This window comes from Dendrobates tinctorius, unplaced genomic scaffold (genome assembly GCF_039654945.1).
Source record: "Dendrobates tinctorius isolate UK_male_01 unplaced genomic scaffold, ASM3965494v1 ptg000006l, whole genome shotgun sequence".
NCBI classification, from domain to species: Eukaryota; Metazoa; Chordata; class Amphibia; order Anura; family Dendrobatidae; genus Dendrobates; species Dendrobates tinctorius.
The window spans coordinates 15,962-43,000 of record NW_027361674.1 but is presented as its reverse complement, the minus strand read 5'-3'; the positions used below and the strand labels follow the sequence as shown (position 1 = coordinate 43,000).

General features: G+C 47.1%; 1 protein-coding gene across 1 annotated transcript in view; it reads left to right on the top strand.

Moving 5' to 3' along the window:
• Nucleotides 1-27,039, top strand: part of LOC141084830 (bromodomain adjacent to zinc finger domain protein 1A-like) — a 161,576-nt gene that overhangs the window by 121,590 nt on the left and 12,947 nt on the right. The window contains exons 15-16 of the mRNA XM_073569807.1: nucleotides 23,890-23,997; nucleotides 25,240-25,355. Of these exons, the coding sequence (XP_073425908.1) occupies nucleotides 23,890-23,997; nucleotides 25,240-25,355 (224 nt within the window). The remainder of the gene's footprint in view (nucleotides 1-23,889; nucleotides 23,998-25,239; nucleotides 25,356-27,039) is intronic.

Here is a 27,039-nt window from a genome sequence, read left to right as displayed (position 1 = left end):
CCAAGGGAGCAGTGGCCCGCGCTTTGGGGTCTGTCTTGCAACTAAGATTCTTGTACCTGTGGACTGCAGACCTCCCGGCATCCACATACAGCCTGGTAAATTGACCTCCAGCTTAATATCTAAGTCTTGTACCATTATTGTTATATTTTACTCTGACTGCAAATCCACTGTAATTCCGTTATATAGCTTACTGTATATTTCTGTAATTATCTAGTGCGCTCTTAAGGCAATTAAACCATAAAATTAATCTTGGGCTGATGCTTTTACTCTGATTACAAATCTTAGAATACCCAGCGGGTAACAGGACATCCTCCCCGGCGGCCATTTGCTCTAGGTGCAGTTCCCTTACTGACCTGAGAGACAAAGGGGGCGCCGGAGAGCTGTGCCTGTGTAGTTACATCACATTGGTGACGTGGGAGGAATCGGTCTTTCCTCCACATAACGCCATCTTTATACTCCTGGACCCGGCGCTTGGCTCCTCCCCCTTATCCCTGCTCTTCGGGAGGTTTTTTTTTCTGCCGCCCGTCTCCTGGGCTGTTTTCTTCTGCCCTGCGGCTAGCTCCGCCCCTTGCCCTCATCTCCCTGCTGGAGCCAGCTGACGCTCAGCCCCACCCCCCTTCTCTTCCATTTTTTTGCCTGGTGGACCTTGCCACCCTCCTGCGGGCACAAGTTTTTCCCAGTTTGGATCCTGTTGGTGCCTTACGCTACAGCCTGGTAAACGAATACCTCACAGGGGACACGAGTTCTGACGTTCTGCACGTACTGTGAGTAGCTGATTTGCAGCCTGACACTCTCCCCTCCATCTTTTCTGTCCCCTAACCTTCTGGCATCAGTTAGTGGGTCTGCTCATCTTGCCTAAGCATAAAGGAGAGCCTGGTCACCGGTGCCCTGCTTCCTCTTCCTCCTCTACTCTGGTCAGACACTTCACGTGCTTTTCGTGCAAAATCAAACTCCCCTCAGGTCAGTCCTCTCCCCCTCTGTTAGAACTTCAGCAATATCTCTTTACCCACTGTCTAGGAGTCCCTCTCTACCCCAGGCATTTCTGAGACCCCCATCCCAGGGTGGGCTTCCTCTCTGTCGCAGTCTGTGGCGGACCTCACCAGGCTATTGCAGACCCTGGTGTCCATGCTTGACAGGTTGCCCCTTCAGGCTCCCACAGTTGCCATTGGTTCACAGGATTCTCTGTCTGGCCCTTCCAATACAAAGCCGCAAGAGATCCAGACAGGAACACCATTCTAGGTCCTCTTCCCGCTCCACCTCACCATCCGGTCTTTAACGGCAAGATCCGGCTTCCAGATCCTCCTCTCCAGAGTCAGGTGAGGCGTCTTCGGACGCTCTTTCAGAGGATGATTTGGACCTAGATTTAGAACAAGCCTCTAACATGAGAGATATGATCCAGAGCCTGATTGTCGCGGTCAACCAGACCAGATGAGGTGGTTTAGTTTAGACTGTCAAAACCAACTTCCAAGGTCTTTGCCCCCACACAGTGAATTTGTGGTGGTACTCAATAGGAAACAGGAGTATCTTACCAGACTTTCGAAGAAGGAAGCCCCTCGGCATCCTATATCCCTTCTCCCCTGAGCTCACCGCTAACTGAACGTCTTCCCCGGCTGTAGACCCGCCAGTGTCCAGACTGTCAACCAGCACGGTCCTCGCGCTTTCTAATGCAGCATCCCTCAAGGACTCCAGCGATAGGATTATAGAATCACTGGCAAAGTCAGGCTTTGAAGCAGCTGCTTCTGTGTTATGCCCGGCCTTTGCCTCTACCTGGGTCACAAAGGCCATAGCCAGTTGGGCCAAAAAGCTTCGTAAGGGCATCCTTGGGGGAGCTCCTCCGAGGGAGCTAGCCAACCTTGCAGACCAGATTTCCTATGCAGGGAAATATTTGGTATCTGCCTCACTGGACGCCGCGTCCTGCGCTGCTCAGTCGTCGTCCAGCAATATAGTGGCCATCCGGAGGACTATTTGACTCAAATCATGGCAAGCGGACCTATCGTCTAGAGAAGTCGTTTACCAGCCCTCTCCTTCCAGGGGGACCGGACCGCCTGTTTGGCTCTATGTTGGACCAGATTACTAAAGAAGCCACGGGAGGAACGAGTTCTTCTTCCCCAGTCCAGAACTCGCTGGCCTTCCCGCAAGCGGAGATTCTGGCCGTTTTGCGGCGACAGAGGATTTTTCCGGTCAGCGCAGGCTGCAGACCTGCCAGGTCAGAAAAAAGGCTTCCTTCAAGCCCATTCATTCCTGACATCCTCAAAACTCCCACGGTTGGTCCACCAGGCCCAGACCTGGCAGATCTTCCTTGTGTCCAGGTCCCAGCATATCTCCCAGGCTAGACGGTCGTCTCCTGTTTTTCAGGGACATTTGGCTCGCCTTGGTGAGGGACACATGGGTCAGGGAGGTAGTAGCCTCAGAATACAAACTAGAGTTCGCTTCGCGTCCCCGAGATTAATTCTTCGAATCCCGTCCTCCAAAAGATCCTGCTCTGGTTCCGGGTTTCTTTGCATCCATTGCCTCCCTTCTCAGTTCAGGGGTTATCATCCCCGTCACAGGTTTCTATTCTATTCAAACTTGTTTGTGGTGCCGAAGAAGGGCGGTGCGGTTCGGCCCATTCTGGATCTGAAGTTACTGAACAGAGGGGTCCGCCTGCGACATTTCAGGATGGAGTCCCTCCTCTCAGTAATTGCTTCCATGGAGGCGCAGGAATTCCTGTGCTCCATAGACATCCAGGATGCCTACCTCCACGTTCCGACTTTTCCATCTCATGAGAGGTTCCTGCGTTTTGTGGTACAGCGGAACCATGTCCAGTTTGTTACCCTGCCGTTCGGACTCGCGACCGCTCCCAGGGTCTTCACAAGTTCATGGTGGCTTTGATGGCCATTTTGAGCATCAGGGGCCTAGTGCTTATTCCGTACCTCGACAACATCCTCATCAAGGCTCAGTCTCTCTCAGGCCCAGGAAAGTCTGATCATCGTCCTCGACTCCCTGTCCCGATTTGGGTGGCAGTCAACAGGATAAAGTCCTGCCTTGTCCCAACTCAGCACCTTGTCTTCCTAGGCATTCTGTTCGACACCCGACAGGCGAGGGTTATTCTTCCCGAAGAGAAGAGGGCAATCCTCCAGCAGGGAGTTTGATCTCTGCAAGGCCTTCGGCTTCCTTCCTTCTGTTCAGCAATGAAGGTCCTGGGAAGAATGGTGGCAACTTCGGAAGCAATCCCCTTTGTGCAATTCCACTCGAGACCACTTCAGCAGGCAATCTTTTCGCAGTGGGGCAGATCTGTCCTGTCGCTGGATCAAGCGCTGTCTCGACTGGTGGTTGTCATCCCCTCTCAATCCTCCTGGGCCGGTCTTTCCTTCCCATCCATTGGCAGGTGGTGACTGATGCCAGTCTTCTCGGCTGGGGGGAGGTTTTTCGTCATTTGATGGTTCAAGGGCATTGGTCGGCGCAGGAGTCCTTTCTACCCATCAACATCCTCGAGATAAGAGCCATGCTTCTGTCCCTCCATCACTGGGAAAGGATTCTCAGGGGTCTGCCAGTCAGAATTCAGACGGGCAATTCCACAGAAGTTGCATACGTTAATCACCAGGGAGGGACCTGCAGTCCCCTGACAATCGCCGAGGTATCTAGGATCCTCCTCTGGGCGGAGGTGACGGTTCCGGCAATATCTGCAGTGCATATTCCCGGCGTGAACAATTGGGATGCAGATTTTCTCAGCTGCGAGGGTCTCGCGGCACGAGAGTGGTCCCTGCATCAGGAAGTCTTCCGTCAGATTTGCCTTCGATGGGGTACTCTGGATGTGGACCTCATGGCGTCCCAGTTGAACAGGAAGGTTCCACGGTTCATCTCCAGGTCCCGCATCCCTCTCATGATGGGTGCTGATACTCTGGCCTTTCCCTGATTGCAATTCGTGCTTCCCTATGACTCCTCCCCTTCTTCCCAGGCTGTTTAAGATCAAAGCAAAGGGGGTGCCGGTCATTCTGATCGCATCGGATTGGCCCAGAAGGTCTTGTTTCGCAGAGATTGTCAATTTTCTGGAGGACGCCTCTTGGAGGCTCCCAGACAGGCCAGATCTTCTGTCACAAGGACCGATCTACCACAAGAGTTCTCGGTTGCTCAATTTGACAGCGTGGCTGTTGAAACCGTGGTTCTGAGAGCGTCCGGTTTTTCCAATTGGGTGATGAGCACCATGATCCAGGCTAGGAAGCTGTCGTCTTCCAGGGTCTATTATCCGACCTTGAAAGCCTATTTCTGCTGATTTGAGTCCAGTGACATTCTGACTGACTTTTTTGCTTCCTTCCATTTTGTCTTTTCTCCAAGCGGGACTTGATGTTGGCCTTGCTCTTAGTTCTCTAAAGGGTCAGGTATCAGCCCTCTCCATCCTCTTTCAGAAGTCCTTAGCCTCCCGTTCTCAAGTCAAATATTTCCTTCGAGGAGTGGCGCATGCGGCTCCCCTGTACCGGAATCCCGTGGACCCCTGGGACCTCAGTCTTGTTCTGGATATCATTGAGGGGTTCTCCCTTTGAACCTCTTTGAGAGGTCTCCCTGTCCGTTCTGTGAAAAATGAGGATGAATGAAACCACCTATGCCAAAACATGGTATCCATCCACAGACAGCTGTTTCGGGGTATTGCCCCTCATCAGTGTGGAGTAGGAAACTGGCTAGTAGGAGCAATGCCTAGTAAAAGACTGTGAAAAATGAGGATGAATGAACTCATGGAGATCAACATCCAACACTGCGGAGACACCATCACATGTTTCTCAACGCAGTGATTCTAGAGCAATGCCCCCATCCCTTATGGGAAATATGCAAAAATATGCAAAACAAGCCACGGAGACACCATCACGTTTCTCAACACAAGCAATGACTAGCCAGGTCTTTCTCTGGGAAGGAACAACCACGGGAAGGGCAGTCTCCAATTAAGGAAACCACCTATGCCAAAACATGGTATCCATCCACAGACAGCTGTTCCGGGGTATTGCCCCTCATCCGTGTGGAACCCTGTCCGTTCTGTCCTGGTTGCGTTTCTTGTGGCTATCGCCTCCATTAGACGCGTCTCAGAGTTGGTGGCTCTTTCTTGTCGCCCCCCCCCCACACACACACACACTTCTATTTTTTTCAACAGGATAAGGTGGTGTTGCGGCCTCCACCTTCCTTCCTTCTCATTCATTCTTTGGAACGTTATTGAACAGGCTAGACCTGGTCAGGGCGGTGAGGATCTATCTGGCTAGGACTGCCTCCTTTAGGAAAACGGATCTCCTATGCGTCATTCCAGATGGTGTGCAAAGAGGCCTGCCGGCCTCCAAGGCTACAAATGTTCGCTGGATCAGAACTGCAATTTTGAAGGCTTACCGGGCTAAGAACAGAGTGCCTCCCTCTGGGATTAAGGCTTTACCCGGGCAGTGAGCGCCTTCTGGGCGATACACCATGGGGCACCCGCCCTACAACTTTGCAAAGCGGCAACCTGGACTTCCATCCACATGTTTGCCGAATTTTACAAGGGCCATACCTATGCTTCGGCGGACGCCAGCCTAGGCAGAAAGATCTTGCAGGCGGCAGTGGTGAGTTCTCCGACCTCAATGGAGTTTTCTGCTGTTTCCCGCCCTAAGGACTGCTTTGGGATGTCCCATGGTTCCTGTGTCCCCCAATGAAGCGATAGAGAAAACAGGATTTTTGGTTGCTTACCGTAAAATCGGTTTCTTGGAGCCTTCATTGGGGACACAGCATCCTCTATTGCACAGAGAAGAATCCTGTTTTTCTTAACAGTAGGGATGAGGATTTCCTTAAAATAGAATGATTAGATCAAGTAACTGGAAGCGACTATATGGAGTCTTGGAGGGTTAGCTGACTCTCAAGATTCTTGAATTCTGGATAGAAGGTATAAGACTGGAGTAACGGATGTGAATTGGATAGAAAGGTGCCGAGTGTTTGGCTGTTTGTGTGTGTGTGTGTGCATAGGGAGTAGGTCCTGTGGTATTTTTCTTTGCGTCACGGAGTGTTGGAGCTCCTTGAGGTAATTGTGACTATCTACGGCCACAATAATGCCCCCTTTTCAGCGGGTTTCATAATTATCCCCCTTGTGACCAGGCCAAATTGTTAAAATCTGATGTCATTTTATGCAGCAAGAACTGTTTCAACAAATCGGTGATTCTGAGAGGTTTTTTTTCCTGACCTGTTATATTTTATGATGATGGTAAATGTATGTTTTGCCATGTTTTTTAATATCCGAGATTTCACCTTGTCTAAAAATGAGAAAGTTTCAAACTTTGATTATCCCTTTAATCCAGATGGTCATAGCACACAAAATAGTTACCCCCTTCCCGACATTTGAAGTATATATACATCATGCTTGGGAAGTACCGTATTTTTCGGACCATAAGACACACTTTTTTTTTCCCCAAAAATTTTGGGGGAAAGTGGGGGGTGCGTATTATGGTCGCAATGTACTAACCTCCGATCATGGCTGGTGCAGGTGCCGCGGGGCTCTGTAGTGCGGTGGTGGCAGCGGGCTGTGCTCCGGTGCAGGGGTAGCGGCTCTCTGTGCTCCGGTGCAGGGGCGGCGGCTCCGCCGGCATTTTCTCCAAGCCTGGAGGCCCCTGCACATCCCTTGCTGGCTGCCGCCATGTTGCGGTGGCCTCCGGGAACATGGACGCCGGTCCGGGCACGGCCCATGCGCAGGTTCAGATCTCGTCCCGAGATCTCGGGGGATGAGATCTCGTTGCCAAGATTTGATTTAACTTCACCCCTGTATGGGACTTTCACTTTGACAGCTCAGATCGCTTCTAAAGCATACTAATGCGTGAGCATTGCTATGCCATATAAATTGTCAGTGCTGCACCGACATACAATCTTGATATATCATGCTCTTGTTTTAACAAGTTTGCTAGCTCTGGTGACCCGGATGTTGCGATATCGGGTCACCATGGAACAATCGGGCCCCCTCACAATGACGTCGCAAGGGCGTAGATCGCAGATACAAAGAGGACCCCCTCCCTCTGCCTGCCTTTGTAAATGCTGCGATCTTTATCAATCACAGCATTTAACGGGTTAAACTGCAGGGAGTTGTGCGGGTAGTTAGTGCAAGGTGTCCATGGACTGTCATATTATCTGAGCACCCGGTGACTATTGCAATGATGTATGATCTGATTGCCTGTATGTAGCAAAGCCGATCGGATTATATCGGCTTCTAGACTCCCATGGAAACTATTAAAGCATGCAAAAAAAAGTTTTTAAAAAATATGAAAAAAAAAAAAAAAAAAAAAAGCTAAAGTTCAAATCACCCTATTCAAAATAATAGTCTCGGGGGGCTATTTTATTTACCTAAGCCTGCTCTGGGATGGCTGCGGGGGGGCACACTGACTGACAGCAGACGCTGCAGGATCACTGCTATTCCTCCTGGGGACACAGCATCAGGACCATGGGTAAGCTGCTTCTGCCTTAACAAGAAAGCTTAACCCCTTCTCTGCACTCTCACATCATTTGCAGCCCAGGCTCTGCCTGTAACCCTTTCAGGGGCACTATGTCTCAATCTAAGGAAGCCAAAAGGGCTACTAAAAAGCACAATGCGTTCTTTACCTCTTGTGCTGTAATAGGGGAAGGAAGAGAATCTTTTACTGTATTTTGCATTGTCAAGAGTGTCGTTCTACGGTAATATATGTTGCATCTTTAATAGACATTATACATCTGGAATAGCGCCCAAGACCCCTAACGTCCCGCTCAGATCCTCCAGACAGTACCATTCCATGTGGCGGAAGGGACTAATCATTCTCGATATTTCCTGAGGGCTACAGTGGAAACCAATGAACGTTTTCCACAGCGGAAATACTTTCCCTGCAGATTTTTCTTTACTCCTTTCCGCCTCTATTAATTCAATTTACAGTAAGTGTTTCATATGGGCTACTATCATCACCATCGATGAGGTGCTTGGTTTAAGCCATTCGCCAAATAAACCACGTAAGGCTACAACTAAGAATGTGTGTGGATGTTTTTAGGGATCTTTGCTTTAACTCCTGTGGGTTGTGTCTCCGGGGGTCTTAACTGGTGAAATAGCTTAGTTTGTGGGAGATGGATTCCCCAGCACAATCGAACCTGCTCCCCTACCTGTTTCTAGTACTCTTTAGCTGCCCTGCATTCCCACATCCCGTGCCAGAGATTTGTTGATGGCGTTCCGCAATTAGGGCACGCTGTAATCCTGTCAGGGAATCTAGGAGAGGATGGGATATTGAAACCATATAATGCTGTATGCATGAGCTTAAAATGGGTTTCCCTCCATCTTTCACATAAAGTGGATTTTTTAACCTGTTCCCACCACTATAGATTCTCTGCGATTATCCTTAATTTTTTTTTTGCGGATCCGTTTTTTTCCCCATTGACTTCCATTATTCGCGAATTTTGACGGATTGCCATCCGTTGCATCCGTTTTTGTGAGGATCCGCCATAATGTTGCTGTCCGTTAACATCCTCAAAAAAACTGAAGTGTGAAAGAGGCCTAAGAAGTCTAGATAAGCAGAAAGAATGGACCTGCATGACCTGTAGAAAGTGTCTGCTTTCTATATGGAATTTGTCCATGATTTCTTGTGGGCTCAGCCATCGTTTAACCTCTGTATGCATAATATCCCCTGCTTTCTTCATGTTATCGCCTGCTTGTCCTATCGCTCTTTTGATTTCTGTTCCCTGGGGAAATTCCAGGTGACCAAATAGTGGCATATGTTGACAGATTTGGAAGGGAAGGCTGAATGGCTTCCTTACTATCTTCCAGCATAAAATAGTATCCTGAAGCAATAGGGAGGATTTTACATTTTGAGGGAGTTTGGCCTGTTTTGCATGTAAGAGGGCATTTAATTCGCACGGCGTCGCCAGCTGTCTTTCCAATTGGGTATTAGAGTAGCAATTTGGCTACAGGAGACTATCTATCACATGTCTAAAAAGACTTTCCCAATGCGATTCTGGGCCAGTTAACCGCCCATATAAAATGAGTAACAGCTCTAATTATTTTGTTTATATCTAGATGTTTGAGTTTCAGGGGTAATGTCTGTAATGGGTATAGTAGTCTGGCAAAGCTGATCATTTTAATTAAATGGCATCTTCCCCGAAGTGATGGCTCTAGATTCTGCCCTCTCCGAAGTTCTTCAAGCATTTTTTCGATGAGAGGTCTATAATTTAGTCAATATAGTTGTGCCGGGAGCCTGCCTATCTTAATTCCCAGGTAGGTGATATGTGTCTTTGCAATATGTAGTTTTAAACCTAGTTTCTTCCATTTTTCTGCAGGCGTTTTGTTCCCCAGTTCCAAGTGTTCGCTTTTGGCGATGTTGACCTTTATAGCCCGAGTATTCACAGAATTTCTGGATAAACTGAAACATATTTCCTAAATTGTTCCAGTGTCCGGGACATAAACAAGATGACGTCATCTGCAAATAATGCTTTTTTAGTGCTGCCAGCACCCACTCTGATTCCCTCAAATAAGTCTGACTCTTCCATATACCGAGCAAAGGGTTCTAGTGCCAAGTTGAACAGTAGTGGTGACATTGGCCACCCCTGTCTGGTCCCTTTTATATAAATGAAATGGCTCAGAGAGGAAGCCTGGCGTGTGTATTCTAGCTGTCTGGTCCCTATACACCCCCTCCAGGTATATTCTAAAATTGCCCATTATGTTGAATGAGTTCAGAGTTGCCCCCAGCCATTCTCAGCTAATATTATCAGAAGCTTTTTCTGCATCCAGAGCCAGAAAAGCCAGTTTCTCTCCCGACTGGCTGCGGCAACCCACTCTGTCCAACACAGTACCTTTCTTATGTTTTTCACCGCCACCCTACCCTTAACGAATCCCACTTGTGCAGGGTTCACCAGTTGGGGTAATACTACTGCCAATCTATCCGCCATTATTTTTTACCTAATCTTCTGGTCTACATCAATAAGGGAAATGGGTCTGTAAGAGCAGGCCTCAAGGGGGTCCTTGCCAGTTTTTGGTATGACTTTAATATGTGTTTCTTTAGATCTTTCTGGTATGACCCCCGTTAAGAGAATGGTGTTGTAATAGTTTAGCAGTGGGGAGATATGTTCCCTGAGGGCCCTATAAAACTCCCAGCCAAATCCATCTGGGCTTGGTGCTTTCCCATTTTGAAGATGACTTATGGTTTGTCTCACTTCTCCTTCTGTTATTTCTGCATTAATTGCATCTTGTTGTTCTTGTGTTAGTTTTGGAAGAGTGACTTGTTGGAGGAATTTTTTTTACCTTCTGCCATATTAGTGTGTGAGGGTTCATACAATTCTTTGTAAAAGTTTTGTAGTGTTTCATTGATTTTTCCTGGGGTCGGCGGTTATATTTCCCTGGCCATCTCTTAATCTACCTATTGGACTCTCCTGCAGTCTCCCTTTTGCCGGTCTTGCCAGCAATTTCCCAGCTCTGTTCCCATATCAGCAATTCAGCTTCCTGCCTAGAGCAGAACATCTGCTCCATACTATTAATCCAGGTTTCAAACTCTTGTTTGGCTAGCTTCCATTGTTCCCTGTTTTGAGTTGTGGGGCGCTGCAAGAACTCTGTATATAGATTTCTAAGCTTCACACTAGAATCTGTGTATTTTTCCCCTACTCTTTTCTTGAGTGAGGCCCCAAACATAATTTTGCCTCTTGGTACCGCATTTGCCGTATTCCAGTACAAAGCGTGTTGGTTTGCATGCATGTTCCTTGTTGTCCCATTCAAATTCCTCCCACCAGCCCCATAGTTTGTCATTAAATCCCTCAACTTTTGTAAGATAAGCTGGAAATTTCCATATGTAATGTGCTTCTTTTATTTGGTTATCCACCAATTCCATACCTACCGGAGCATGGTCAGATAGGACCAGGTCGTGGATCTCCACTGACTTCGTTCTATTTAATAGTCTCTCCGAGATCAACAGATAATCTCTCCTTGCCCAGGATTGGTGGGAATGAGAGAAGTGGGTAAACTCTCTATCCTCTGGATGGAGCCAACACCAAACATCTCTCAATGCAGTTTGTTCAAGGAAGGAGGGGAGAATAGTCTTTTTTGAAGGGATCAGACTCTGGCTTTTTCTGTCCTCCTCCCCTTTGTGAACCATGTTCAAGTCTCCCCCAGTAATTCAGAGGCGTGATGTCTAAGACCATTTTCCTCTACAGGTAATTAATCAAGACTCTGTTTGGACCATTAGATCCATATACATTGTAGATTGAATAGACTTCTCCTCCATGCTGTTTGGTGACCGAAACCTGATCCTCACACTCCTGGGACAGCAGATTAAATACAAAATTACGATGGAAAAGTATCACTACCCCTGCGTGTCTGCATTGAGCTGCTGAGCCCACTACTTTCCCTACCCACAGCTTGTTGAGCCTAGAAAAATCCTCTTCCTTTTAGATGGCGTTTCTTGAAGCAATACAATATCTGGCGAGTACCTTTTCATATGTCTCAGTATCTGTACTCTTTTATTCGGGGATCTTAAGGCCCCATTACACATAACGATGTCCCAGCGATCCCACCAACGATCCGACATGGATGGGATCGCTGGGACATCGTTAGGCTGATCGCTGGTGAGCTGTCACATAAACAGAGCCCCTCCAGCGATCAGGACCAGCGAGTACGCTGGTTTCTAATGTAAACATCGGGTATCCAGGAGCTGCGGCGGAGTTTTTTGCATTGCGCAGTATTTTTTACATGTCTTTTTCTGCATCATTTGGAGAATGTAGATGAGGTTATCACCTTCGTTTTGGAAAATCCTCAGTGTCTCCGGGTATTGCAGTGCAAAGCTTTTCTTTGCTTGATAGAGTGCTGCACATATTTTACTAAAGGCTCTCCTACGTTTTGCCACCTCCACGGAATAGTCTTCAAATAGTAGGTCTTTCATCCCTCTCAAAGTCACTGGCTGGGAACATCATCTATATGCTCTCATTATGTCGAACTTATTATAGTCCAGGAATTTCATGATTGCTTGACGTGGTCTTAATGTCAGGTCACTCGATCCTTGGTTGTGAGATCTTAGATCTGGCCCAACTCTGTGAGCCCTTTCAACCCTACAACCGTGATTCCCAGGGCCATTGGTAGGTCTCTTTCGCAGAGTCTTTGCAGGTCAGCTACAGGGATCGACTCAGAGAGCCCCACTAGCCTTAAGTTGCTGCGCCTTGACCTGTTTTCCAGGTCCTCGACCTTCTCAGACAGGCGTTTTGCTTCTGTAGTTGTCTTTCAACTGTGAGGAAAGCTGCACGTTATCACCCTCCAGTTGTGAAACCCTCTGCTCCAGCTCCTCTATATGTGCTTTCTTTGCTCAATTCCTCTTGAATGTTCTGGAGGGCCTTCCTGATAGCATGTTCCAGGGTCTTTTGGATGTGTGGCATGATGCTACTTGCCACGTCAGCCGCCAGTTTGCTATAGTCTATTGTTATCAATCGTGAAGGGTCTTCCCTGCTACACTCAGGTCTTCAATGTCCTCCCTACCAAGGTTTTTCTGTTGCGAGTGTGTTGCGGTAGCATCCTCTTTGTTGAATTGGTGATGTAAATGGGGTCAGCGTCTGAGCCCTCTGTTGCAGTTTATCCTTTCTCCAGAGAATTATCAATTCTTATGTTTGTTGGCAGCTATAGAAATATCTCTCCTTATAGCACAAAGCAGGTACTTGTAGCTCTTATTTTTGTCCACTAGGTGGCTGCAGAGCTTTTCCTTATGCGAAAAGCAGTTGCAGTTCACTGTAGCGGCCAGCAGATGTCACCAGTTTTCCCAGGAGAAATGACCAGCCGACTGTGTAACCTCCCTCCTGGGGCCCTGTCGTTGCTGGAGAAACCTTTTTCTCTCTGCTTTTTCTGGTCCCTTGGAAAACAGCTATGCTATGCTCTGGTTACTGTAGGTGATTTTGTGTTGGTGTGTGTGGGTGGGGGGTTTTGTGTGCAGCTAGTCTTGGATTGTTCCTTTAGTCACAGTGGGTTTTGCTGTGGGAGATAGCAGCCCCTCCAGGCCTCGCTGTGAGCAGAACATGTGGGTGGGCAACCAGCCAGGACCCTTGGGGGTCTCAGGAGTGGTCCAGAACGTAGTGACTGACATTTTTTGGGTGATTTGGAGTGGGGGCCAGTGGTAAGCTGTCTTTTTCTTGTCTTTGAGGTACAGATGTTGTCAGATTTGTTAGTAAGGCTTCTGTCTGGTGTGGGAGCTGTTACTTCAGCGTGCTACATCCTCGGCGCCGGAACTTGAAGTCTGGGGTGCGGTTTTTCATCACCACACGGCACAGGGTCGTTGGTCACCTCGAGATTCATGTCTCCCCATCAACATCTTGGAGATACAAGCGATCAGACTAGCCCTACTCAGTTTCCACCATCTCCTTGCAGGTCTCCTCATCAGGATCCAATCCGACAACGCCACGGCTGTGGCGTATATCATTCGTCAGGGGGGTACTCGGAGCAGGATGTAAATGCACGAAGTGAGTCACATCCTCCATTGGGCCGAAACCAACCATTCGCCCATCTCAGCAATCCACATCCCAGGGGTAGACCTGATGTGGAAATTTATAGTTGGGTAAATTTACCCCTGTGCGTACTGTGGCCTGCCCAAATTAGACAGTCTTACTGAGTGCTCAAAGAAGGAAAGACGCCAGACTTGGTTGGCAGCAATACCTCCCAGCAAAACTCTGGACGTTTATTGAATATACTTGGTTTTATCAGTTGTCCAGAAAGGAGTGGCTACTCATTAACATAGAGGCTTTACTTCTTAGCTAATTGGTCAGTTTTAATGCATAAACATATGGGCGTCGACCTAAGGTGACTTAAGCATCAGATGATATACTGATCTTTGTCTTACAATGTCAGCAATGTTCTGATATCGGCTGGCACATCTGGCCTAAACTTCCTCTTTCTATGTCTGGGACAAATATCACAAGACAATGCTATCATAAGATACCATCTGCTCCCCAGACTTCTGCTCCCCAGACTATCTCATGGGGGGCAGTAGGTCATTTCCACCAACTAGTTACAAGGTTCAAACTGTGGATATGTATCTGGGTGCATATAAGAATATATGAGTACATGAGTATATAGCAGTATATGGAGTATATAGCCTATAGCAGGCAAGTGAGATCTATATGAAATACATATATATTTCCATAACAGACAATTGGGCGGCAGATTTTCTCAGTCACCAAGGCCTTGCCTCAGGAGAGTGGTCTCTTCATCCGAAAGTTTTTCAGCAGATTTGCCATCGCTGGGGGACTCCGGATGTGGAACTCATGGCCTCAAGACTAAACAACAAGGTTCCTCGATTCATTGCCCGATCCATGCGCCATCGGATCGGACGCCCTAGTTCTGCCATGGCACCGGTTTTGGCTCCCATACATCTTTCCCCCTCTTCCCTTGCTCCCAAGGGTCATCAAGAAAATCCGAGCATAGAGAGTACCAGTGATCTTAGTCGTGTCAAATTTGCTGCGCCAGGCTTGGTACGCAGAACTAGTACAACTGGTCACCGACGTTCCCTAGCGACTTCCAGATCGCATGGATCTTCTCACAGGGCCCAATTTACCACCAGAACTCAGGGGCCCTGTCTTTGACGGCGTGGCCGTTGAATCCTGGATTTTAGCACAGGCTGGTTTCTTTCACTAAGTGATCTCCACCATGATTGGTGCTAGGAAGCCCATGTCCATGCGCATTTATCACTGTAACTGGAAAACCTTCTTCTCGTGGTGCAAGGACCACAGACCGATCCCCTCTGGTGTTCTCCATTCCTTCCATATTGGAATTCCTACAATCCGGATTTGAGTCAGGCCTCGCGCTTAGCTCACTCAAGGGCCAAATTTCAGCTTTATCAGTTCTATTCGCAAAATTGCCACCAAATTGCAGGTGAAGACGTTCATTCAGGAAGTTTCCCATGTGGCGCCTCCCTATAAAAGGCCATTGGAATCATGGGACCTTAACTTGGTTCTCGGAGTCTTGCAGGAGGCCACTTTTGAACCACTGCAGGACGTACCACTAACTGTTCTCTCTTGGAAGGTGGTCTTTCTAGTGGCAGTTAAGTCAATCAGACAGGTTTCGGATTTGGCGGCCCTGTCCTGCCTTCCTCCGTTCCTGAATTTTCATCAGGACAAGTTAGTTCTGAGGATTTCCCCGTCTTTCCTGCCCAAGGTCGTGTCTTCCTTTCAGCTCAATGAGGAAATTGTTTTGCCTTCCTTCTGTCCGGCACCAGTCCATCGCATTGAGAAGGCCCTCCACACCCTGGATGTGGTTAGGACTCTTAGACGGTACATCTTGTGGACGGCTACCTTCCGCAAGTCAGATGCCCTCTTCGTACTTCTAGAGGGTCTAGCTGCTTCAAAAGCCACGCTAGCCAGGTGGATTCGCTTTGTCTTTCAGGAATCCTACCGTGTCAGGGACACACCTGTCCCAGCAGGGTTTGAGGCACATTCTACTCGATCAGTGGGCGCCTCTTAAGCCATTTGGCACCAGGCGACGGCAGAACAGGTCTGCAACGCTCTTCATACTTTTACAAAACATTACCAAATTCATTCTTGGGCCTCTGTGGATGCAGCTCTTGGCAGATGCATCCTGCAATCGGCAGTACCACAGCGTTAAGCCAGTGGTACATGGGGAGTTAGTAGTTGTATACTCCCCACCCAGAGACTGCTTTAGGATGTTTCATGGTCCTGTGTCCCCCAATGAGGCATTGGAGAAATAGGGATTTTTGTGTGTACTCACCGTAAAATCCTTTTCTCAGAGCCAATCATTGGGGGACACAGCACCCACCCTGTTTAGCCTATTGGCTTACTGTATCGTTCTTAGGTTTTGACATAGTTACTGTTTGTTGCTCCTACTGCTTTTATCCGAACTGGGGAAATCTCAGCCAGCGAGAGGGTGTATACTGCAGAGGAGAAGTTACCTTTTTCTCTATCGCTTGATTGGGGGACACAGGTATCCATGGGTGTATGCTGACACTAAGCTTAAACTGAGATACTTCCTGCCTGTCAGTGGGTGTATGCTACGGAGGAGGAGCCAGTTTTACTTTATTTGCATAGTGTCAGCCTCCTAGCGACAGCAGCATACACCCATGGTTACCCATGTCCCCCAATGAAGGCTCCAAGAAAGAGATTTTACGGTGAGTACCAAAAATCCTTCTTTTCTGTGTTCACTTAGTGTCCTCCTAGTGGCAAGCAGCATAACACCCATGGTCCTGTGTCCCCCAATGATTGGCTCGGAGAAAAGGATTTTACAGGGAGTACACACAAAAATCCCTATTTTTGGAGAAGGGTTCCACTGTTAAGACACATCAGGGGCTCTCCAAATGCAACATGACACCTGCAGACAGTTCCATCAAAGTCTGCATTCCAAAACCTCACTGTCCTTTTTTAGCCCTGCCGACCACCCAGTCGTTTCCCCCCACTTATGGGGAATCTGTGTACTCTGGAGAAATTACACAGCAAAGAGTCTATTTTATCCTGGTACTCTTATCAAAGGGAAAAAAAATTGGGTCTAAAGCAGGGTCCCCAACCTGTAGCTCGGGCTGTCTGCTAGATCTGGAGCTAATGCACCAAGCTGGCAAACGGGTATGAAGAGCGCATCTGAAAATTGTGAATTTTGTGAGCAGCCCTGCACAGAAGAGCAGATCTGGATGCACATATACTGGTCTTAGGGGTTTTGAGATTGGACACAAGATGATACCACCTGTCAGAGGAGTGTGTTGGGAGTGCTTGGTGAGAGAGAACTGAATGGGGGTATTGTGGGAACCCCTGGATCTTGATATACTGCTTTTGCGTGATTTCTTTGGAAAATGTTTGGTTTCCACTATTGTGAGGGGGGTGGGAGCTGATTGTGACCTTCTCTCAGAGATGAATGTGGCTTTCGACCCTCTGAGCTGATTGTGACTCTCGAGACTCTTTCAGAGCTGAATGTGACTCTCAAGGTCAGAAAGGTTGGGGACCTCTGGTCTAAGGTAACATTTTTGTGACAAAAAGGTTAAATGTTATTTTCCTTCCACATTGCTTTAGTTCTTGTGAAGCACCTGAAGGGTTTTCTTAAATGTGGTTTTTAGCACATTGAGGGGTGCAGCTTTTAGAAAGCTGTTGCTTTTGAGTATTTTCTGTTGTATAGGCCCCTCAAAGTCACTTAAAGTGTGATGTGGTACCTCCCAAAAAAAAGTTGTAAAAATGAGAACTCGCTGTCTACTTTCAACCCTTAACTTCCTAACAAAAAATTGTTTAAAAAATTGTGCCGATTTAAAGTAGAAATGTTAACTTTTGTGTGACATAACTCTGCTTTAATGGCATAACTAAAATTTTGCCAATTTTCTGTTTTTTTTTCACAAATAAACACAAGTCATATCAAATATATTTACCACTATGATGAAGTGCAATTTTTTTTGTTTTTCTTTTGTAACATAATCTCAGAATCAGTGGGATGCGTTGAAGCCTTCCAGAGTTATTGCCTCATGAAGTGACACTGATCAGAATTGTAAGCTTTTGCCTGGTAATGAAGGTGAAAACAGGATTGGAATGAAGTGGGTTAAAGAGCATGCCCCACTCTTTTAACTGTATATATGCCGTAATCAATATTGATATCATATAAGGGGTTAAACAGCCATGGATGGTGCCAACACAGATCATGGCTGATGCAGCAGGGTGTCAGCTGTTGGTGTACAGCCGACAGCTGCTGCATTTTCTACCATTGGGGGATGCTGTTCACTTTTATCTCGGGTAAGTTATGAGTTTAAATATTTCTCCTTCGCCTCATTGGGGAACACAGGACCATGGATGTATGCTGCTGACACTAAGTGAATACAAAAAAAGTTAGCTCCTCCTCTGCAGTATACACCTACCACTGGCTCCAGCCTGAACCAGTTCATGCTTGGTGTCTGTAGGAGGCACATGGATCTGGTCTTCAGACCATAATTTATTTTAATTTTTACTTTTACTTCAAATTTTTTCAACAAGGATTACTGGGGCGACTGTTCCCTTAAGGGTTCCAATCAACCCAAACCAAAAACAGGCGGGAATGTCAAGTGTCTCCTCCACGTACCCCCTCCTGCACCGATTGAAGATATGCCTGAGCTGGTTTGGAGGCGACGGGTCCCTTCAGGGCTCCGCGCTCCCCACACCTTCAACAGACAGGAACATGGAGTTTTGCCTCCATGTACCCTCTCCTGCAGCCAAGCCCAATTCTACCGGACCATAGCCTTGTTCCATCCTACGGTAGTGAAAACCTAGGATACACAGAGGCACTGCTGGCGTCCCTGCGGCCCCCACTGCATCACCACTGCTTGAACAGCGGCAATGGAAGGAGGCGGATGGTCCCTCTCCACCCCACCTATCAAAGGGATGATGGATAGAGGGTTTCTGCACCGTTCATACTGCAGCCCCCTGACCTGCAGGCAGAGCAGTCCGGCTCTGCACATCGTCCCATGGGCCTTTCCGGATCATGGGGTAAGTGCCTGGGTCAGGTCCGACAGTGTTGGTGGTCCGGTCGGCCGGCGCCGGAAATTTTAGTCCCCGGGGCCGCAGGTTGAATACTCTGCCCCCTATGCACGCAACACCCAGCGGTCCCGCCCCCCTCCTTTGGTGCTTCCCGCAGTACGAGACTTCCCTACCAGGAAGTCTCGGCGGCCATGTCTGGTGACTGGGGAAATTTATTGAACAGGTTGGTGCACTGTGGCACCCGACACCGTGTGTATGGTCCCAGAATCCATGGACTCCAACAGTGCTATGCATTTATTCAGGCGACTGCATAGGAGGAACTCTCTGCCTTCCCGCCTTGGTTTGAGTCCCTCACTGCTCAATAGCACCACCCGGCACAGACCTGTCATCAAGGGTAAGCTGCACTGAATATCTTTAGCCTTCTCTCCAGTACACCCCCTCATAGCAGGAAATCACTGGGGGCACCCTTTCTCCCCATGAGACTTCTAGCCCAATAAGTCTGATACAGCATTACTGCGTTACCACGGGGACACATTTCACCATCCTACACAGCCTCTGATACCTAATGCGCTCAGGAGCCCTCTGCCATTTTCGACCCCGGGGTCTCTAATCTCCCTGAGTGGGCAACATCACGGTCACAGTTTATGGCTTCTCTTGCCAGAGCATTTGAGTCCCTCCAGGATCCTTCCACGGATCGGGCCATTCGCGTACCTGTCTCAGACAGTTCCTCTTCCACACAGGAGCTGTTGGCCTGCAGGGACCGCTTTCAGCCGAGAGATACACAGACACTTAGAAAACGGGTCCATAGCACGTCTCCCGTGCCTTCTTGCGCCTCGGCATCCATGACTTCCGTCTCGCGCTCCCCCTGTCGGGTATGCAGTGACCATTGCTCTGAGTTTGAGTCGGACGGATCCCCTTGACCTGGACTCATCAGAGTATCAGGTGACGGTGGATAGTCTCATTGAGGCCGTCAACAAGACCTTAAGGGTTGACTGGGACTCTTATCTCTGCCCCGGACCATGCAGTGTCCTTCAAGTGAAATATACGTTCTCATAGGGTGTTCAACCATCCAGAGTTTCAGGACATAGTTCGCGGCATAGAGAACGTTTCACAGGTCAGAAACCTCTTGAGCGAGATATCCCTTTCCTCAGATCTGCATAAGGAGTGGGCAGAATCCCCTCCAGTAGACCAACCGGTATCTTGTCTGGCATCAAAAACCCTTACCTCTTCCAGACGTATCTTCAATTAAAGACCCACAGGCTGTCAGATGAAGCCTCCTGACGTTCGGATTTGGAAACATCGGGTTCGGCACTCTCGCCTTGTTTTGCAGCTGTGTGGGTAGCCAAAGCCATGCTCTCTTGGATAATGTCCTTGGCAGAGCTATACAGACTAGTAAGCTTTCCCCGGAGTCAGGGAGCTTGCAAATTAGATTGCTCTGGCCCGGGGATTATTAGATGCACGCTTTTCTTGACGCAGCTAACTGTTCTGCGCTGGCAGCCTCTTACGCTATTTCTATCAGGCGATCCCTGCGGCTCAGGCAAGGGTGAGCGGACCCTGCGTCCAAAAGTCTCCGAATTATCAGAGTGGCTGTGGGATGTGTACGGCTGAATCCCATGGAGATGTCACGCAGACGTATGAGCTAAATGGTGTGCAGCCCCCTCTCCACATTGACATCATGGACGTGTTGTATATTGGTTGCATCAGGTGGTCTCTCCACCGCACACACCTTTCGAGGAGAAGCTAGATCAGCTTATCGCTGATGCCACAGGAGGGGAAATTAAATTCTTCCCCCAGCACAGACTCAAACGACTCACAGGTTTCCTACAGGACCAACAAGTTGTGGAGAAGCTGGCAAAAAAGTCAAGATCTAAGGGATCCAGGTCCCATTGATTTTCATCTCTGACTCGTGGCATTATTCGGTCCACACCAGCAAGGTAGGTTGTTGCCTACTTTTGTTTCATCAGGTCTGTGCACTACGAATGGATCTAGGACCTGGTGTCTTCTGGATATAAAATAGAATTCTCTCTACGGTTTTTCCCTTGTCCAGAAAACAAAAGATTCCATACTCGAACCTGTCCGTGGTTCAAAAAAAATAAAGAGATTGGTCAGTGCGGCCCATCCTGGACCTCTAACTTCTGAACAAGTTTTTGCAGGGTTTGACTCTTCAGGACAGAGTCCCTCTGTTCTGTCGTAACCTCTACGGAGGAGGGGGAGTTACTAGCATCCATTGACATCTGAGATGCTGGTCTTCATGTCCCCATCTTTCCCCCTTACTAGGAGTCCTTGCGCATCGCTGTTCCCGAGGAACACTTCCACTTCACAACCTTGCCCTTCGGTCTTGCCACCGCTCCGAGTGTTCACGAAGGTCATGGCGGCTGTCATGTCCATTCTGCATTCGGGACATGGTCGTTATTCCATACTTAAATGACTTTCTAATCAAGGGACCGTCCTTCGAAACCTGCGCGCAGCGCGTGCTTATCACTTTGGGTATTCTTTCACACCGGGGCTGGTTGATATTTAAAATAGAAAATCTCATCCCCAGTTCCAGCTCAGCGGATAACCTTTTTAGAGATGATCCTTGACACCTCCAATAGGTCGGTGATTCTCCCTCGAGACAAGATCTTTGCTCTCCAACAGAGACCCGGACATTTTGTTGTTCTTCCCCTCATTCCATCCGATTCTTCATTGGGGTACTGGGGAAAATGGTGGCAGCGAAGGAAGCTGTTCCCTTCACCCAGCTACACCTCCGTCCTCTGCAGTATGCGCTTCTGGCAGCCTGAGGCAGGAGCCCGTTCCCTCTCGAACAAATGTGCCGCTTGCCCCTGCGGGTCAAGTAGGCGCTCAGGTGGTGGACGTTGGCGTCTTCCCTCAACCAGAAGAGATCCTTTTTCTCCTGATCCATTGGCTAGTGGTCACTACCGGTGCCAGCCTTCTTGGCTGGGGAGCAGTCTCTACACTGTCCAGGGGCATAGTCCGCCTTCTGAGTCTCGCCTTCTGATCATCGTCCTGGGCATTCGAGCGATCTGGTTATCCCTATGGCGGTTCCATCATCTCCTGGCAGGTCGCCCCATCTGAATTCAACCAGACAATGCCACGGCTGTGGCATATATCAATTATCAAGAGTCCACTTGTGGCAAAGCTGTAATGCACGAGGTGGTTCACATCCTCCGCTGGGCCGAGAGGATCCACTCTCTCTCTTCAGCGGACCACATACCAGACCTAGAAAACTAGGCGGCAGACCCCCTCAGCCGTCAGGCACTCACCTCGGGAGAGCAGGCTCTTCATCTGGAGGTCCTCCAGCAGATCTGTCATCGCTGGGGGACCCCAGACATGGATTTGATGACTTCCAAGATTAAACGCCAAAGTACACGAGTACATAGCTTGGTCTTGAGATCAAAGATGTCATTGGAGCGGAGGCACTGATTCTTCCTTGGTATCAGTTTTGGCTTCCGTACATGTTTCCCCCGCTCCGGTCACTTTCGAGGGGCATCTGGAAGATCAGGCGGAATGGGTTCCAGTGATCCTAGTTGCTACAGATTGGCCACACCGGGCGTGGTATGAGGAGCTAGTGCAGCTGTTGCCTACATCCCCTGGCGACTACATGGATTGACCAGATCTGCTCTCTCAGGGTCCGATTTTGCTACCAGAATTCAGGGGCCCAGTGTTTAACGGCATAGTCGTTGAATCCTGGGTCCTAACCTAGTCTGGGCTCTCCCATCAGGTGATTTCTACCATGATTAGCGCCCGGAAGCCTGCGTCAGTGCGCATCTGTCACCACAACTGGAAAACCTTTTTTCCAGGGTGCAGAGACTGGAAGTCTTTCCCTCGTCATCTCCATTCCGACCATTTTGTAGTTCCTTCAAGTCGGCCTGGACTCAGGCCTTGCGCTTAGCTCCCTCAAGGGTCAGCTCTCGGCTTTATCGATTTTTTTTTTTTTTTTTTTTTTTTTTTTTTTTTTTTTTTTTTTTTTTTTTTTTCCAGTGCAGTATTGCTTCCAATCTGCAAGTGACCTCTTTCATCAGGGGGTCTCATGTGGTACCCCCCTATAGGATGCTGTCGGATGCGTGGGACCTTAACCTGGTCTTTAGGTGTTCTTCAGGAGACTCCTTTTGAACCGCTGCAGGACGTCTCGTTGGCCTTCCTTTTTATGGAAGGTCACTTTCCTTCTCATGGTGGCGCCAATCGGGTGTATTTTGAATCTAGCCGCCCTGTCCTGTCGAGTTCCTTTCCTAATCTTCCACCAGGACAAGGTGGTTTTTCAGACCGTCCCCGCCTTTCTTGACCAAAAGTGGTCTCTTCTTTCCACCTAATCGAGGACATAGTTCTTCCCTCGTTTTGTCCGGCACCAGTACATCTTATTGAGAGTGCTCTTCACGCTCTAGATAGGGTGAGGGCTCTCAGAAGGTACATCTTCTTCCGTTAGTCGGACACCTTATTCATGCTTCCTTAGGATCACACGAAGGACTTGGCCGACTCGAAGTCCAATATAGCTAGGTGGCTTCCCACAGCTATTCAGGAATCCTACTGTGTCGGATGCAAGCCTATCCCAGTGGAGATTAGCACACACTCCACTCGGTTGGTGGACATTTCTTGGGCCATTCAGCACCAGTCATCGGCGGAACAGCTCTGCAAGGCTGCGACTTGGTCCAGTCTGCACATTCTCAAAGCACTACAATATCCACACTCAGGCTTCCTTGGATGTTAGTTTTGACAGACTGTCTACAACTGGTAGTTGCACCCGTATAGTCAAGTTGGTACGTGGGGTTTGATCTGTCATTGTTCCCCACCCAGGGACTGCTTTAGGACGTCCCATGGTCCTGTGTCCCCCAATGAGGCGTAAAATCCTTTTTCTCTGAGCCACTCATTGGGGACACAGCTCTTTAGGTTGACATGTTGTACCTGTATTTGATGTTTATGATCTCCTACTGCTTTGTCACTGAACTGGTTCGGGCTGGAGCCAGTGGTAGGTGTATACTGCAGAGGAGGAGCTAACTTTTTGTATTCACTTAGTGTCAGCAGCATACACCCATGGTCTTGTGTCCCCCAATGAGTGGCTCGGAGTAAAGGAATTGACGGTGAGTACACAAAAATCCCAATTTTTGAGGGAATGGATGTCGTGTCCTGATTTTATGGGAGATAACTCAAGATGCTGTGAGGACATCAGTCAGATCTTCAGTATCCTGGTAATTTCAATAATCTGGAGTTTACTCACCAATGAATATTTATTGAGAATTTTCTGCAATCTTAAGTATTACTGATTATCCATAAATAGGGTAGTGCAAAGGTGGTTTCTTAGACCACGGGGGATTTTATGATATTGTATGACAGGTGTTGGTGTTTTTCACTCTTGTCCTGATAAAGTTGCTCGAGTTGGTCACCTTGGATAACCTGTTTCTTACTGCTGCATATGTTTTGGTATTGGGTAACTATTTGATGATTCTTATTATTATTTATTATTATTATTGTGTGTGGGAGGCATAAGTATTAAACTAATGAAACATAAACTTATTTTAGAATTCGAAAGCGAAAAGAGGAGAAACTGAAGGAGCAAGAGCTGAAGATGAAGGACAAAGAAGATAAACTGAGAGAAGATGCAAACAACACTTCAACTAAGAGTGCAGGGCAAGTAACATTTATATTAATGCTTAATCCATTCAGTTCTCAGGTTATGTGCACATGTTGGGGTTATTTTTGCACACTGATACAGTGCGGGGAAAGCCACAACATTTTTAAATTTCAGAAATCTTATGTACAGCTTACTTATTTTTTTCCTTGCAGATTTGCATCAGATTCAGATCTGCAGCATGTCTATTCTTGCAGTGTTTTTGCAGTGTATTTTCACTCGTGCTAATGAGTGGGGAAAATATGCAACCAAAAAGGGAGTATTTTACACGTTTTTTTCTTGCCAACGTATCAGAATTTTCTGTTGCAAATCCTGATCGTGTGCACACAGCCTAAAACTGTTTTTCACATGATCCATTTTTACAGGATCTTGAATGTTGTCCTTAGTGGGGTTTGAACACAGGATCCCAGTACTACAAGGCAACATTGCTAACCACTGAGCCATGCTTTGAGTCGGAACTGATAGCTGTTTCCCAAAAAATCAAGTGATTACTTGTTAAACTATCAAAAATCAGTAGCGGCTTATTGCCACTGCGGTTTTCAGCTGTGTCATGGCCGTTCTGTTTGGCCTTACCCTTTATATACCATTTATCCTTCTCACTGAGCTGTGTATGATACTTGAAGGACATTTTAAAGTGATGTCTTTCCAAAACTAAAATGTCACCTATCTTGTGGATAATAAATGATTGTTGCAGTAAAACACCTTTAAAACTAAAGTGAAATAAGTTAGACTAAACCAAGAAATCCACACCTTTAAGTGGGTTGTTCAGCAGTAGGAAAACATAGACCTCTCCATGAATTTGTTATTGCAGCTCAGCTCCCATTTAGGGGACTTGTGACCAAGCTCCAATACTACATGCAACCTATAGTGCATATTTTGAAATATACTGACCATGTTTTTTTTTCTAAACCTGGACAAATTTATACTATTGTCATTAGAGCATGTGGTCAGTGCTACAGGTCATGCTGACATTTTTAGCAGAAAGAGAAACTGCGGGGTTATAAAAATCTCATACAAGTCTATTATATAGTTATACATTTACCCAACTCAAGCTTACAGTAGACTTTATTGCCAAGGTTTTTTTCTTTTTCAGAATTCTTAATTATTTATAACAAATTGCACAACCAATGTAATGAGCACATCCAGCTTGTAGTGAAGTTCCACCTAATTGTCGTAGTTGTTTTCTTAGTATCATTTGTAGTTTCTAACACACTCCGGTCCTTTCACTTGAAATTTAACAGAAATGAAGAACAAGATGATTTGGACACAAGTACTGAGAATAAAGATGCGGAGCAGGGAGTCCATGTCATAGCCGCTGAAGATGAAGGGCTGGCACCTGGCAGCAAGACAAGAAAAGGTAAATGGACTCAACTCTGCCCTGGGGTCCTGGGTTCAAATCCCACCAAGGACAACATCTGCATGGAGTTTGTATATTCTCCCAGTGTTTGCGTGGGTTTCATTTCATCCTACACTCCAAAAACTTCATACTGATAGGGATTCTAGATTGAGAGCCCCAGTGGTGACAGCGATGATAATGTATGTAAAGCGCTTTGGAATTAATAGTGCTATATAAGTGAGTAAAAAAATAAATCCTACTATCTAACAAGTAGGTTTCTATTCCATGTGAGTATTCACTAGTCATATCCATTTTACTCCTTGTCCATACTTAATCAAGACTCGGAATAAACTTTTTGCATTTTTATCTTTTGTTAGTGAAGTAAATGTTTAGCCAAGTTGCATGGATGTCATTCCCGTACCCGACATATGATGCATGGTTTACATATAGTAAACCATGTCATGTCAAAACAATTTTATATAGGTGAGTGTTTAATCAATTTAGTAGTTTGTGTTAGGAAAATAAGGCTATAATCGCGGGAAAAAATTGCGTGGGCTCCCGAGCAATTTTCTACGCCAGAGAGGGAATGCCAGTGAGTGAGGGAAGATATTAATAACCTAGCGAGGGACCATTGTTTTTGTGCCCCCCCCGGCTAAAAAAAATCTGTCCCAGACCACCCCTGAAAAGCCTATTGGACTCTCTATTCCCATTACCTTTAGCGGTGGCTCATGGGTTATTAATAATGGGTTAATGTCACCTTGCTATTGAAAGGTGACATTAAGCATGGTTAATAATGGAGAGGTGTCAATAAGACACCTCTCCATTATTAATCAATCCTATAGCAGTAAAGGGTAAAAAAAAAAAAACACACATTAATTAAAAATGATTTTAATGAAATAAATATACAAAGTTTTGGACCGAAATTTTTATTCTGCCAATCCAACAAAACCCCTTGTTCTGTAAAAATAAAATAAAAAAAAAAGTAGGACAACAGATCAGCAGGCAAAGCTGAGATACAAAGGAAAACATTGCCACCAGACACTAGTCTAAAGACATAGTTGAAAGCTGCAGCAGCTATAACAGAAGGATTGAAGTGCATGGCAGTCCTGTACTTGAGCTGTCCTCTCTGAGACAGTAAGACAACAGACGCTGTGCTATCTGAATAATTGCACATTGGCTTTAAGAGAAATACAGCATCAAACATAATCCCCTCGAGCTATTAAGCAAAACCCATCTCTGGTTGCATAACTTCCATGGAATTCTCGTTACATAACATAGTAACATAGTTTTGAAGGCTGAAGGAAGACCTTGTGTCCATCTAGTTCAGCCTATTTTTAGTGCAGCTGTTCTGCATTGTTGATCCTGGGGAAGGCAAAAAACCCACAGAGTAGAAGCCAATTTTCTCCATAAGGAAAAAAATTCCTTCCCCCTAAGCTGGGTCAACCACCTACATATAATCTGTTATTTGTAATCTTCTATACTGTTACTCACAAAAAAAGCATCCATTCCTTCCTTACATTCATTCAGTGAGTTGGCCATCACCACTTCCTCAGGAAGAGAATTCCAGAGCCTCACTCCTCTTACCGTGAAGAACCCTCTTCTATGCTGGTGCAGAAATTGTCTTTCCTCCAAACGAAGAGAATGCCCCCTTGTTCTTGTCACAATCCTTGGTACAAACAGTTGGAGAGATCTCTGTATTGCCCTC